A 14,773-nucleotide genomic window follows, 5' to 3' on the forward strand; every position below is an offset into this window, starting at 1 on the left:
AAGTAACTACTCGCAATATATTTTTTGAAATACTAAATTTTATTTAAAACACTTAGCATTCACTATATGGATGGGTGAACATTTTAATTCGTATCTTATGCTATAACTAGCTGACGCCGCGCGGTTTCACCCGGGTGGTTCCCGTTCCCGTAGGAATACGGAGATAATATATAACCTATAGCCTTCCTCGATAAATAGGCTATCTTACACTGAAATAAATTTTCAAATTGGACCAGTAGTTCCTGAGATTAGCGCGTTCAATCAAACAAACAAAAACTCTTCAGCTTTATAATATTAGTATAGATAATTATGATCTCTCGAACTCTAGAATCCAATTATATCATAGATACTCTTAAATAATAAAATTACATGATTAAATAATTTCTCTAAAATATTATTATTATATTATTTTTGTTTTCAGGTTCCGCCCAATCCGGAGATGGCGTCCCGTCGTTGGAAGTCATGGCGAGATCTTCAGTTTATAATGTCGGAGAAAATAAAGTTATCTACTGCAAAGGTCTAAATCTACCAGAGGTAATAATAATCGTATGAAAAAAATTAACTTGTTAGGAGGAGGATGAAAATCCACACCCCTTTCGGTTTCTACACGGCATCGTACCGAAACGCTAAATCGCTTGGCGGTACGTCTTTGTCGGTAGGGTGGTAACTAGCCACGGCCGAGGCCTCCCACAAGGAAAGCTTCCGAAAGGTTGCCGCAAAGCAAAGTAACAAATCAGGCTTTATAAAATGAAGCATGTCTGACTAGCCCATCACATATGCATAACCAGTTCATCATCATCATCATCATCATCATATCAGCCGATGGCCGTCCACTGCAGGACATAGGCCTTTTGTAGGGACTTCCAAGTATCACGATACTGAGCCACCTGCATCCAGCGAATCCTTGCGACTCGCTTGATGTCGTCAGTCCACCTGGTGGGGGGTCGGCCAACACTGCGCTTACTAGTGCGGGGTCGCCATTCCAGCACTTTGGGACCCCAACGTCCATCGGCTCTTCGAACTATGTGCCCCACCCACTTCAGCTTCGCAACTCGTTGAGCTATGTCGGTGACTTTGGTTCTTCTGCGGATCTCCTCATTTTTGATTCGATCACGCAGAGATACTCCTAGCAAAGCTCGCTCGGGCTTCCATCGCTCGCTTTGTGACTCTGAGCCTTCTTATGAGGCCCATAGTTAACGACCAAGTCTCAGTCAGAGACTTGGCATAACCAGTTACGGCAATCAAATCTCTTTTTGCAAGCGCAATGCAGCAACTGAATGCTACAGTAACAGTCACAGCAATTTAGTGAGGCTTTGCCACTTGCGGAATATTGCACTGCAATTTAACGCAGCAACTGTTCGAACCGCGATGAAACATGGAACAAGTCGTAAACGTGCGATTCTAATACTGTGCAATAGTGTGCAAAAGTCACCAAATCGTGATACAGTATTGATGAAATCGCAACACGGCAGTATGCTGTGACCTAAGCCTAAAAACCTAATTCCACTTTGAGAGACCAAAAAGTTTCTATGCTAAGCTTCAAAAATGCCGTAACTTAACCTAGGCCCTCAGACTCGAGTCCGTAAGACGTATTTAATCTATGCCAGCCCCAAAACCTAATTCCACTTTCCACCAAAAAATTTGAAACTATCTGTGATGCTAAGCTTCCAAAATATCGGCTAGGCTCTCAGCCTCCCAGACCCATAAGACGCAACGCAATTTAACTTATGCTAAGCTTTAGATAGAAAGCTAAACATTTTTTTTTAGATTTAGATCAAGAAGAGAAACAAAGTAAATTCATGGTTCACGCGGGATTTTTGAAAAACTGAAATCCACGCGGACATTGCAGGCGTCCTCTAGTAATTAATATTATCTAAATTTTTACTCTGAATAATATCAAACGATTGCAGAATAAGCCTTTCAAGATTTATATCCAAATATCCAAGATTACTGAAAGAAAGTTGTTGTAACATAACTTTCACTCGTGTCTGAAATTCTTGAGTTAACACTTCAGGCGCCTAATAAATTTTGAGCAGCAAACTGCGTAAGCGAGGCGTGTTGCCACGTTTTTACCATTACTTATTTTTTTTAATTTAAGCTAAACTTTTAGGACGTTTCGCACATTTGTTAGGTACATTATTTCCTTGTTTATTGCGATAAGAATTAAACAGCCACAATACGAAAAAAAAGTTTAGGTTTTGAAACTTCAAATTATACATTAACTTTTAAAGGATTATTTAAAAATATTTTTAAAACACATTATTACTAAGATTTCACTCAATAGTTCTGTGTTAGGATTGTAGGTATAGAATACCTAACGGCCTGGTTTTCAGGTTGCCTCAAATACCTATAGCTTCGCAAATTCGTTCGTAACACTCCCGATGGTCCACGCAGGCTGGGAGAGGTGTAGAGATGCCCCGCACGCACAATTCATACACGCGCTGTGCTTCCCTCTGCCAGCCTACACGACTTCACACCCGCGCAGTCCTTTCCCCCCGTCGCCTGCATATCATGGGAGTGTCATCAACGACCTCTCGGACCTTTAGGACAGTACTTTTGCCTATAAAGGAACAATTTACGTTGAGAATTAATTAATAAACATAATAAACATTATCTTTCTGCAGAGAATCGAATGGTACGCGCCTAACCGTGATATTGTAGGCGAGCGTTCTACGGTGAATTCAAGAATATTCTCGGAAAGGCTCAAGAATGACACCCTAGCCAGTAGTCTGGTGCTGCTATTCATCAGAAGCTTCAAGATAGAAGACAGTGGTAACTGGACCTGCAAAGCCGGTGAACTTTTTGAAACAATTGAAATTATTGTTGGAGGTAAATACTTTCAAAAACGTTTAACATTTTATCTTATATGAGCTTATCCTAAAAAACAACGCGTTTTAGGGTTACGTACTTGAAAATAACTAAAATATATAGGTAACTGTCTCTTGGTCCAGTGTTTAGCCTGTGCAACTTCGAAACATCAGGTCCTTTTCAGGGCTAAGAAATATTGAGGTTTCGTGGGTATGATTTTTATAGGTGACTAGCTGACGCCGCGCGGTTTCACCCGCGTGGTTCCCGTTCCCGTGGAAATACGGGGATAACATATAGCCTATAGCCTTCCTCGATAAATGGGCTATCTAACACTAATCTAATCGGACCAGTAGTTCCTGAGATTTGCGCGTTCAATCAAACAAACAAACAAACAAACTCTTCAGCTTTATAATATTAGTATAGATAGGCAGTGGCGTGCACTCCATAATTGCAAAAATACACTGCCTAGTGCCTACCCGAAAGACCCAATGTAAACCTGGATTGCAGAAGGAATTATGCATTTCGTATACACTATGTACGCAACTGGTGCACGCAACTTATGCTCGAAGTAAAAAAGGAGTTATGAAATATGTAATGTTTTTTTACAGAGAAGGTCAGTTTGAGTTCAGCTCAAGAAACGTTCGAAGGTGAAGAAACGAAATCTGCGCGGTTTGATTGCGCCGCTAAAGGATATCCTCCACCGGTTTTCCAATGGTATAAGGATAATGCGCCTATTGTTGGTACGTGTTGGATGTATTTCATTCATTTTTTAATAAATAGTTCGAAGAGCCGATGGGCGTTGGAGTTCCAAGGTGTTAGGACGCACCGGAAAGCGCAGTGTTGATCGACCCCCCACTAGGTGGACCGAAGACATCAAGCGGGTTGCAGGGAGCCGCTGGATGCTGGCGGCTCGAGACCGTTTTGTTTGGAAGTCCATGCAAGAGGCCTATGTCCAGCAGTGGACGTCCATCGGCTGACAATGATGATGATGGTGATGATTTATTTTTTAAATATAACTTAATAAACCTCGACCTTGTTTTTACATTTCTTTACTTGTCGTTTTTTTTTAATTTATAAAAATGTTAATAAAATACAAAATGTAAAACAAAACACTATAAAAAATTTATTTGAACCCTCCCGCTGAGTGGACATTTGAGTGCCCAAGCAACCGGTGGTCAGGGCTCCAGAGTGAGGAACTTCCTCACAATACGCCGTTTCACACACCTTTCGGTTTATACACGACATCGTACCGGAACGATAAATTGCTTGGCGGTACGTCTTTTGTAGGGTGGTAACTAGCCAGACCTTGACCAATTAAGACAACCACAATCGGCCCAGCCGGAGATCGAACCCAGGACCTCCGTCTTGTAAATCCACTGCGCACACCACTGCGCCACGGAGGCCGTCAAAACATCTGTGCATCTTAAAACTTATTGGTATTTTACCTCGTGATTTCTAAAATTTCAGCGGATAACAAAAAATTCTTCCTAAGGAAAAAGGAAGACAACTACCAATTGGAAATAAGGAATCTGTCACACCAGGACACGGGCGAATACACGTGCAAAGTGACACAAAAGGCGCTGTCACACTATGCCCATAAAAGAGTAAATCTCAACGTTCAACGTAAGTATAAGCTTGGCAACTTCGTTCGTAACACTCGCGATGGTCCGCGCGGGCCAGGGAGCGTGTAACGATGAATGAAAAACCCACGACTGATGCATCTCACTTCCCCGCAAGCACGAGTTCACACCCGCGCACTCTTTCCCCCCGTCGCCCGCATGTAATGGGAGTATCATCACCGAACTTGCCAGACTGTACAATCGTGTGTGCCTAGCCTTGGTATAAGCCTAGTGAACGCCACTGTATATTGTATAATAATAAATTTATTTTGGTATTTTTCGCAAGAAAAACCTATGTTCGTTCGAAAATTACAAAACAAATTTTCATGCATTTTCACCAATATATAGAATAATCTATGAGGTTTATACTATGTGAGTCGTGATAGCACAGTGGATATGACCTCTGCCTCCGATTCCGGAGGGCGTAGGTTCGAATCCGGTCCGGGGCATCTCTTGGATCATCATTCAACTTTTCACTTGTGTGCATTTTATAAGAAATTAAATAACATGTGTCTCGAACGGTGAAGGAAAACATCATGGGGAAACCTGCACACCAGAGAGTTTTCTTAATTCTCTGCGTGAGTGAAGTCTGCCAATACGCATTGGGCCAGCGTGGTGGACTATTGGCCTAACCCCTCTCATTCTGAGAGGAGTCTCGAGCTCAGCAGTGAGCCGAATATGAGTTGTTAATGATGAATGATGATGAGGTTTATGTATATTTATATTTTCAAATGTGTGTAAATTGGTCGAAATATGACAATTACTGTTGGAAGTGTCAGCAAAAGTAATAGCCGTCTCGGTGCTTTCTTCGAATATGCAGCCTTCCCTTTGGGATGTATCAAAATAATGAATGCTGAGATAGTATTTCGCTTTTATAGAACGACTAGCTAATGCCAAGCGTTTTCACCCACGTGGTTCCCGTTCCCGTAGGAATACGGGGTTAACTTATAGGCCGCCTTTGCATGCTAAGTTTAATTTATGTTTTTAATGTTTCAATTTATAATTGTATTTTTGTGTGCAATGAAGTATTTCTTCTTCTTCTTCTTCTTCTATTGCCTTCCTCGATAGATGGGCTATCTAACACTGAAAGAATTTTTCAAATCGGACCAGTAGTTTCTGAGATTAGCGCGTTCAATCAAACAAACAAACAAACTCTTCAGCTTTATAAGATTGTATTAGTATAGATTGCACACGGACGAAGTCGCAGGCAGTGCACCTCATACATGCATACAAGTTTTGCATACCCTAAGAAATGTTTTTCTTAATACTTATTAATTACAGATTTTTCCAGTTTGGTTAATTTTTCTACTATTGCATACCATCGACAACCTTATGAAACCAGCAAATGCCTGATCGCAGGCATTTGCTGGTTTTTAAATAAAATTAACTGTATTTCTTTCCAAGAAATTTTTATCATAATATATTCACGCTGAAGAAACTTTTCCTTTATATTCCAGATAAACCTCTTCTCTACGATGAATTTGATAATACTCGCACTATTTCATATTCAAGATACAGGACTGAGGAAGTTTATGCAATTATAAATGCACCGTAAGTTCTATGAATTTATAATATTAATATTATAAAATTTCTTATCTCTCTTATTCTCTTATTTCTTAAAACTCTTTTCACTTTACGAACAGATTGAATATTTTTTTTTGTAGTCGTTTCTTTGTCTTTTTTTACCACCGAGATGTTGTAAATTTTATTTTGATAAGGCACAAGTTTAGGTCTAGTGTAGGACTTCGTTTTGCTTGGCTACACAGTCACAGCATCCCTGACCTGGGGAACAGATTTCTATAATCAGTCAAAGGCCAAAACTTAAAATCTATAAAAAGCCAAAAAAATCTGTAGCTCCCGAAGAAAATTTTAACTCCGATAGTACTAACAAATACATAAATGGCATAAATTGCTATGAAATACAAAAAGGTTATTAATTATTAATAATAATAACCGTGACATTCCTTATTTGGTCGGATTATACTCAGGTTTGAACCACCAAATTAACCAGGCAAAAATACTATATATAATACGTTCATACATGACTCAAATCTTTCAGAAAAAACATCACTTGCCGTGCTGTAGGCTACCCAGAGCCGAAATTTGAGTGGTTTCGACGAACCAACGGCCATGACGATCCCATCACAGATGAAGAAATGGTAACTATAGCCATAATATATTAAATCATACTCAAAGTTTTCAGAGTGCCTCAAGTACGAGTGGTTTTAACAATTGTTATTTATATTATAATAAAAGGAGGTATTTGTACGAAGTTTTTGCAACAGTGATGATGTAAATAAGAGGATATTTGATGACTCGAGTTCAGTTCTTTGTTAGGCAGCGTGAACACCGTCACGCTGTTAGTTGTGTTAGTGATTTTGTGTTTTGTGTTGAAATTATTGATCATAAATTGTTTAGTGTGGGCATGGAGAACATGTCGGGCAGGGGAGGTTAGTGTTCATGTATTCTAAGGGGATCCCTTAAGCCTACAAGGTCACAAGTCCTGGGTCCTGCTCGATGTGTTTTCTCTACCACATTGATGGTACAATCACTGGGTATTTACCAGGGTCTGGGTGTTTGTACATTATACTATAAGTAATAGCGTTTACTTTTACTAGATCGCACATGCTCAAGACGGCAGCAGCTCCACTCTGATGCTGAGGATGTACGACGAGGAAGCTTTGGGAGAGTACAAATGTCTCGCGAGCAACGAAAAAGGAAAAGTGTACGTTATTTATCACGTACAAAAGGGGAATAAACCTGATATGCCAGACCATGTAAGTCATACCAACGTCTATAAACTAAGAACCTTTCCTCTCTTTTCATCATTATTTACCCTATAAATGCCACTTATTTCACTAGGCAGCATACTCATAATCAGCCTCTGTATTCTGTAAAGTTACAGCGATGTGACATCGTTCATTTCCATGGCAACTTCGTTGTTAGTGATATTTTATTTTGTGTCCCATAGCAATAAAGTCTAAAAAAACTTGTTATAGGCGAATATTACATCGACGAGTATTTAATAGCGGAATCATACTTCCGTCTCTTCTCTTTTCAAGTCGATGTTTAAGGCTTGATAGTGTTTATTGTTTAAGTATATTTATATTTATTACTATACTCCGACTGTATGTTTAATTCTTATACAGTCTTTCCTGACTAGTTGGAGATGAATGGGGATTTTGGTCACATTGAAAAGATAGGGCAAATATTCTATTTGTTTGGAAATAGAAATATATCCAGCCTAGATATCGGATTAATTTCATCATCTGGGATATAATAACGCTATTCTTCTCAAAGTAATCCATACTCATAATAATTATATTTATACTTTCAGCTCAGTGTGGTTTCTGTCACGAAATACTCCATCACATTCAACGTCTCTTGCTCCACGTGCAACATGGAGCTTGAAGAGGATAAATCTGAGGACCCCCAAAACTTAACTATTTTAGGTACGTACTGTCTTCTATGAATAAGAATTGTGGGGGCGATTCCCCCAAATGAATGAATATAGTGGGCTGTAGGGGTATATACGAATATACAGGCGCTGGTTGAAGGAGTTTGGTCGAATGTTTCCTCTATTCAAATGGGCAGGCTTCTATCACCGAAATTAAAGGTAATTCAACAAACCACCTACTTCTCGATAATCTTCGTCTGCCCAGCTGCTGGAGTCCAGCTCCCACGCCAATACGTTGATGACGCGCACACACACTTGGCCGCGGCCTTGGCACACTGTGTCACTGTTTTTATCACAAGGATCAAACAAACTCCAATATCAAATAATTGAAGATTATTGCCACCCGAATTAACGCCCTTCTCGAATAAACGAACGAATAGGTGAGTGGTGGGCAATACTGCCTCACAGCTCCGAGCGCGGTGAGGCAGTCTGTCGAATACCCTCAAAATCGGCGACAAAAGTACCCACCCAAATTGTGAAATTTTCGAACTCCGAATTAATTGAATATTTACGAACAAGAGTCTTAAGTGTAGAACTATCAAGTCATCGTATTACCTTTAGCCTCGCTGTCACTCAGGCGTTGTATCAACTAGGCATTGCCTGGCCGACGACCAAACTTCAATCTAATTATAAAAATAGATCAACAACTCAATCAAAACCTGAATATAAAAGTAGTTCAACAGCAGACCTACGTTGACTCTGCTACGGCTAGGAGACGCGTTACAGGTTGAATCCGAAGCGAGGCGATTGCGTTACGGTTCCGATTAGGGTACATTGTAAGAAGTTGCATACCAAGAATAGTTAACTGCTCTAATTGTTACGGTGACGATCCCTTTCCGAGTTTTGCTACAACCTTAAATGATACGAAGGAATCTGCAGAACTTTCAGCAACGACATCAGCATTTTCTGCCACGTTTGACCTGTGCACTTTCAAAGCAAGCATGAATAGGCATATTCTAGCTAAGATAGTCAAGCGAAAATCTGTTATGTATTAAAAGCAATTACTTCGTAATAGGTTCAATTTTATAACATCTATACCAATATATACCAATATTATAAAGCTGAAGAGTTTGTTTGTTTGATTGAATGCACTAATCTCAGGAACTACTGGACCCAGCCCATTTTTACAGTATAGCCCATTTATAGAGAAAGGCTATATATTATTCCCGTATTCTTACGGGAACGGAAACCAAGCGGGTCAAACCGCATGGCGTCAGCTGGTATACCATATATGACTTGTTTGAGCCCTAAAAAGAAATTGTTTTTTTTAATTTCCAGGATATACCTTCCAGTTGGTCCCATTCCAGAAAGGTTTCCTGGCGGATTGGAATGCATCGGAGGAGTTTAATGTGGATATTGAAAATTATACTTGTAAGTATCGAAAGTTGTCGAAGTTTGGATCTACGATCTCGTAGTTGCTAAAAAATACAGTCATATTATGACTGTATTCTTTAGCAACTACGAGAGTACAATACCATATTAAGAAATTAGAAAATAACTATAGGTGTACTGACTGATAAACTTTGAACTTTAGTAAAGTGACGAAGTTCTGCTATTAAAGGCACTCGCTCTATGTTATATATGCGTATAAAGAAGTTTGTCCGCATGGAAAACAATTCTTAAACTATGCGTATAAACCTTCTTCTTTAATCACTATCTAATGATGAAAGCAGCATTAAAATTAATTGAATAATTTAAAAGACCAAAGCGTACAGACGGCGACTTATGTTAATCTTAAGATATTGGACAGAAGCAGGCGTTATTTTGCGGAAGTTCATTATGATTAGATAAAAAATTATTTATATTGCTATCATCCGGGAAAAGCTAACGAACCCATGCGACAACGTCACCCAGGTCGTAGTGTCGCATGGGTTCGTCGGCTTTTCGCGGATGATAGTAAAATAAATATTTTTTTATATATTTATTTCTAATCTTGAGATTTTAAAAATATAATGTATTCTTTTCAGTACCGCAAACCCTCTTCGTAATAGAACCCCTACGGAACGGGACCGCTTACCACGTGAGGGTGTGTACACGGAATTCAGCGGGGTGCTCAGATTTCGTGGAACTCGACTCTACCCCAAAGACCGCCCTTGCTGGGAAGCTCTTCATTTCGTTCATGCTTATGCTAGCCACTACGTTGTTGTTAATGTTGATCTAACTTACTTTTGTTGTTAAGGGGTATTTTAATATAATTTGCAGATACGTTTTTTGTAAATATTCTTGCGTTTTCATGTAATTTAGATTATTACGGTGTTATTAGAATCCATTGCTTTCGAGGTATGATTGACTCTTCAGCTTTCGAAATATTTTCATACTTCTGTGTATTTATAAGAATTAATTATTAGCTTATTAGTTTCTTTTCTACCGACTTAAAAAGGAGGAAGTTCTCAATTCAATACGTATGTCTTTTTATTTTTTTTCATGTTTGTTACCTCATAACTTCGTCATTTATTAACCAATTTTGAGATTTCGTTTGAAAGAATATACTTCCAGATTGGTCCTTTTTCATTTTCATGAAAATGGGATCAGTAATTTTGTGTTAAAATCAAAATAACTGAAATATGTCTTTGAAATTGGTTCCATTTTTATGTTAAAAAGATTATTTTATTTGTATAACTAAGAATCGATCTTCTTTTACTATTTATTTGAAACCCCCTTTTCCTTTTATAAGTCTTACCTCGAATGCAATGCTATAAGATTATTTATTAAGTTTAATTGCTAAATATTTTTATGCATTCATTTAAAAAATAAGGAATTCAAGCTTAACATAGATAGGAAATATTTTAATTAAGAGAGTATGTCTGTTGTTTCAATTTATAAAAGTGTTCACTACGCCGGTAGCCTTGAATGTTAATTCAGGCAATCGTATACATTTAGCATTATTATATATAAAGACTTGCTACATATTGTATGAAAACGGCTACAACATATTATGTAGATGACGAAATTTGCTACGAATATTATTCATGTTTCAGATACACTTATTTCTAAGAACAAACAAATACACAATTATTATGTGAATGATATGAAATATAACCTAAACAGCCATATACCTATAATGCCTTTGTTAAATTATAATATACATATTACGATCTCGTTTAAGTGATTAACAGTTATTTAATCACAAGAAAAGTCATCTAGTTATTTAATAAGGTACTTGAAGATTCATCTAATTTCGGAAATTCGTTTGGCTTTTAATGTACTGGTAAGTTATGACAGCAGCGCGTCTTTATGTAAATAAAAAATTGAGGCAAGGTTCTTATAGCACGAGATCCAGCATAAGAAATACATACCCTCATCTGTTACTTATTTGGGACAAGAAATAAATAATGAAAAATATTCACATTGACATATTGCAATTAAGTTGCTTAGTAAAATTAAATGATTATGTTTTTAATTAAGTTTATTTAATCTACTTCCCTCGTTAATTTAAAACATCGTACACTTGTTAAAATAATATACCCAACAGAGTTGAAAACGTAGAGGTTGTCTGCTTTCACCACTGCAAATGTGGGGTTGCCAATAAGTATAAACAGGTAAGTAAACGTTATATAAGTATCCTCATCAGTTATTTAGTCGTCATATATATCAATAAAATAAAAAATTAAATCTTATTTTATGCTTAATGTAACTGTATTATTGCCTTTGATCTAGTTCATGGTTTCATAGATTTTGTATGTAATGTATCAAGCCGCAATTTTTAACTAGGCAACCTATTTGCAATGTAGTCACTAATGGTCATTATCTATCTATTATTTATTTCTTATTACTAATGAATAACAGATGAGAGTATATATTTCTAATGCCGGATCTTAAATCTATATTAATTAAGAATCTTCCCAATTCTTGTTTGTATGTAGTCAACTTATTTTTGTGATTTGTAAAGTTTTTATTTGTTTTCATTATTAACACTAAGCTAAATGTGGCTTCAACTGAATTTCATTCGCTCATAATCACAAATGCGTTTTAATAATTCTTATGGAAATTAAATGTTAACATTCCATTTTGTATTAAATATTGCTTACCTTAATCAAATATCTATTCTGTACATACCACTGTGCGGCTTTATGTACCAAGAAGAGCCTCATCAAAAACTAGGTATTCTATTCATCTTTATTTTTTTATTTCTGAACATGGTATTGTCAATACTCATTAACAGACATGACTTTTTAAAAATCCTTGTATAAAAGCTTCGAAATTTTGTTTCGACATATCCGTTGTATCTATACATCTATGTAAATATTTGCGGTTTGCTGTCCGGATAACTGCGATTCTGTATAGTTAAAGTCCGGATAGTCGAATTTATATTGTTTAGCTTTTGACCTTTTTACCTGTTACTTCAACACAATCCATTTCAGTTATTTTGAATGACTTTTAGATGAAATAAGAAGAGGTTCTATGTTCACATGTGTGTATGTTTTTCAATAGCTTTTAACCTCTGCAGTCTACACTCATGCAGGTCCGTTGTGTAAAAATGTTGAGCCCTAGATGGATAACTACTTCCATAGTATAAGTAACTGACATGTTCTTGAGTTTAAAAAATCTTGAGTTTATATATAAGCATATTTTACGAGGAATTAAATTTTAGTAAGTCTTACAGAGATTTGATTGGCAGTTAGTTTATAATGTTGTGTAGCATGTTTGATATTCGGACATTTGACAATAAACAACGTTATGAAAGCGAGTGTAACTCTTATTACTTATTATTTTGTTTTTTTTTTTTGGAAAGGCAAAAAACTAACATAACCTAGTATCTTTTGTACATTTAAATTAGGCTTAGAATTTATTACCCGAAAAAGAAAGAAAATTGAGATATCTTACTTTATTATGTTGCAAAACTTAATACATATACTATACTTACTTTAAATATGTATATTCTGTATAGTTTAACATCACACGTCACGCCAACTAAACACAATAGTTTCTGAGCTCCCATGATCCAGCCGTATGTAGGTACGGTAGCCAATAAAGGAGTTTGAACCGTGGTAGCTTTGGAAGGGTTCATAGATGTCCAGTTCCTCGATTAAAATCTCCACAAGTAAAAAACGCAATTTTTCAACATTTTGAGGAATTATATTTTTGTTGTAATATTACAATATTTTTATTTTACAATATTACTTTGCTCTTCATTTGTGGCGTGGTGTTGGACGTCGTTAAAATGTTTTCAACACTTCGTAAAAATGTTGTAATTTGTTGTATTTTTGTTGAACTTACTTAAATATTAACAATGTAAATATGAACAAACGAACTGTTGGCTTGAACTTTTATTTATTCAATATCAGAGTATAGACAAAATATCTGGTATTAATATTTAATTCACGAGAAATAAATTAACTTACTCCATCAATACCTATAATGTGTTTATTGTAAGGTTGAAATTATTATGTTCGACATTATAATATTTTTTTGAACCGGATATGCAATTTACTTTAATAATACCTAATATCTAGCCAAAACAATAACCAAACGATGTTTTTTTTATTTTCATCTAGGCTTAACCACATTTTATCCAATAGTCTAAGATACGAATTAGGAACTACCTGCACCCATCTGATTTTGTTGATAAAAAGTGTTTATAATATCAAATTCAAAACATAATGCGAGTAGGTTGAAAAAGTCCTGGTAAAACTATTTATTATAATAGTTAATAATGGCTATTAATAATTTGGGCTAGGGTTTTTTTGGCATCCTACTCCAAATATGTTTTTACCAAGCTAAACGTAATAAAAACACTTTTAATTCATTTAGCAGATGGGAACTAGCCGTTTTTAAGTCGGATCTTGTACTATCATCATGTCATTGTTTGTTATATCGTTAGATATATTGCACGTATAAATTATATGTATACCTAATATAAATTGATGTTTATGTAATGGTTTATAAGACGCTAATTTATAATGTTGAGATTTGAAAACTTTAATTAAAATTAAACAATGACAATATTTGTATATTCTGACGTTAACCAAAGACATTTTTGCTTTTGTATATTTATAATAATAATACATAATAATTAGAGTTATTTTAGCGCTCCCAAATTAATACATTATTCAGAGTGTCCGTCAATTTTATAAATGCTAAATTAGTAGGCGTCTTTCAATTGTATAGTTATTGATGTGTACAGGAAGACTGAACTTTGTCTATTTTTTGTTTTATTTCTTATAAACATTAGGTATCCAACCTTAAATATATAAACGTAGGTAATACATACAATATCATATGTTTAGGCAGCATTCATATTGAAGATAAAGGATTTCACTAAATTATTTCTATTAATAAAAAGAAAATAAATGTTCATCTTTATAATTGATCTTAATAAAACTGATCCCATCTTTAACTTCGTTTGCAAATAGTATCGGTAAATAATATAGTGTCATCCTGTATCTTCCTAAGTGACTGCCTTAGCTTAAAAAGCGAGATTTTTTAGCGCCATCCCATAGGGATGTTACTATATACCTGTCACATAGTGAAAGTGCTCTTCTACCATTGATCTCCTATCAAAAAGTAAGAGGTCAATGTCTTCGTCATATTGTTTTGTATAAAATTCTTGTTACCGATAAGCATTCCTTGTATTTAGGTTTATTTGCTGTTGGTTCCACCAACCCATTGGTTCATTAAATACATTTCAATACTGTTCTGCATACAGTAAAGGTGGTTTACAAAATATGTTGTCTTTTATTTAGAATCCGTTTTTTTTTTTATTTTCATTATTATTTCAGTCATATTTTGCAACTAGCTAATCGGGTGCACTTTGTACGGACCTAATAAAGACTGGACCCAAATCAACAGGCTAATTCACTAACTTTGACGTATGTTAGTTGACATATACGAAATCCGGTGCCTACTGACAATCCTTCGTGGTTATCATACAGTAGATAGATAATTAGAT

The 14,773-nt window shown here is 36.0% G+C and overlaps 1 protein-coding gene across 1 annotated transcript in view; it reads left to right on the plus strand.

Moving 5' to 3' along the window:
* Positions 1-14,550, plus strand: part of LOC112044571 (hemicentin-1) — a 215,138-nt gene extending 200,588 nt beyond the window's left edge. Inside the window, exons 2-11 of the mRNA XM_024080444.2 lie at positions 422-534; positions 2,625-2,829; positions 3,417-3,548; positions 4,276-4,431; positions 5,885-5,978; positions 6,487-6,586; positions 7,046-7,204; positions 7,765-7,879; positions 9,163-9,255; positions 9,852-14,550. Coding sequence (XP_023936212.1) covers positions 422-534; positions 2,625-2,829; positions 3,417-3,548; positions 4,276-4,431; positions 5,885-5,978; positions 6,487-6,586; positions 7,046-7,204; positions 7,765-7,879; positions 9,163-9,255; positions 9,852-10,045 — 1,361 coding nt within the window. The 3' untranslated portion in view covers positions 10,046-14,550. The remainder of the gene's footprint in view (positions 1-421; positions 535-2,624; positions 2,830-3,416; positions 3,549-4,275; positions 4,432-5,884; positions 5,979-6,486; positions 6,587-7,045; positions 7,205-7,764; positions 7,880-9,162; positions 9,256-9,851) is intronic.
* Positions 14,551-14,773: the final 223 nt, after the last annotated feature.

This window comes from Bicyclus anynana, chromosome 9, assembly GCF_947172395.1.
Source record: "Bicyclus anynana chromosome 9, ilBicAnyn1.1, whole genome shotgun sequence".
Taxonomy (NCBI): domain Eukaryota; kingdom Metazoa; phylum Arthropoda; class Insecta; order Lepidoptera; family Nymphalidae; genus Bicyclus; species Bicyclus anynana.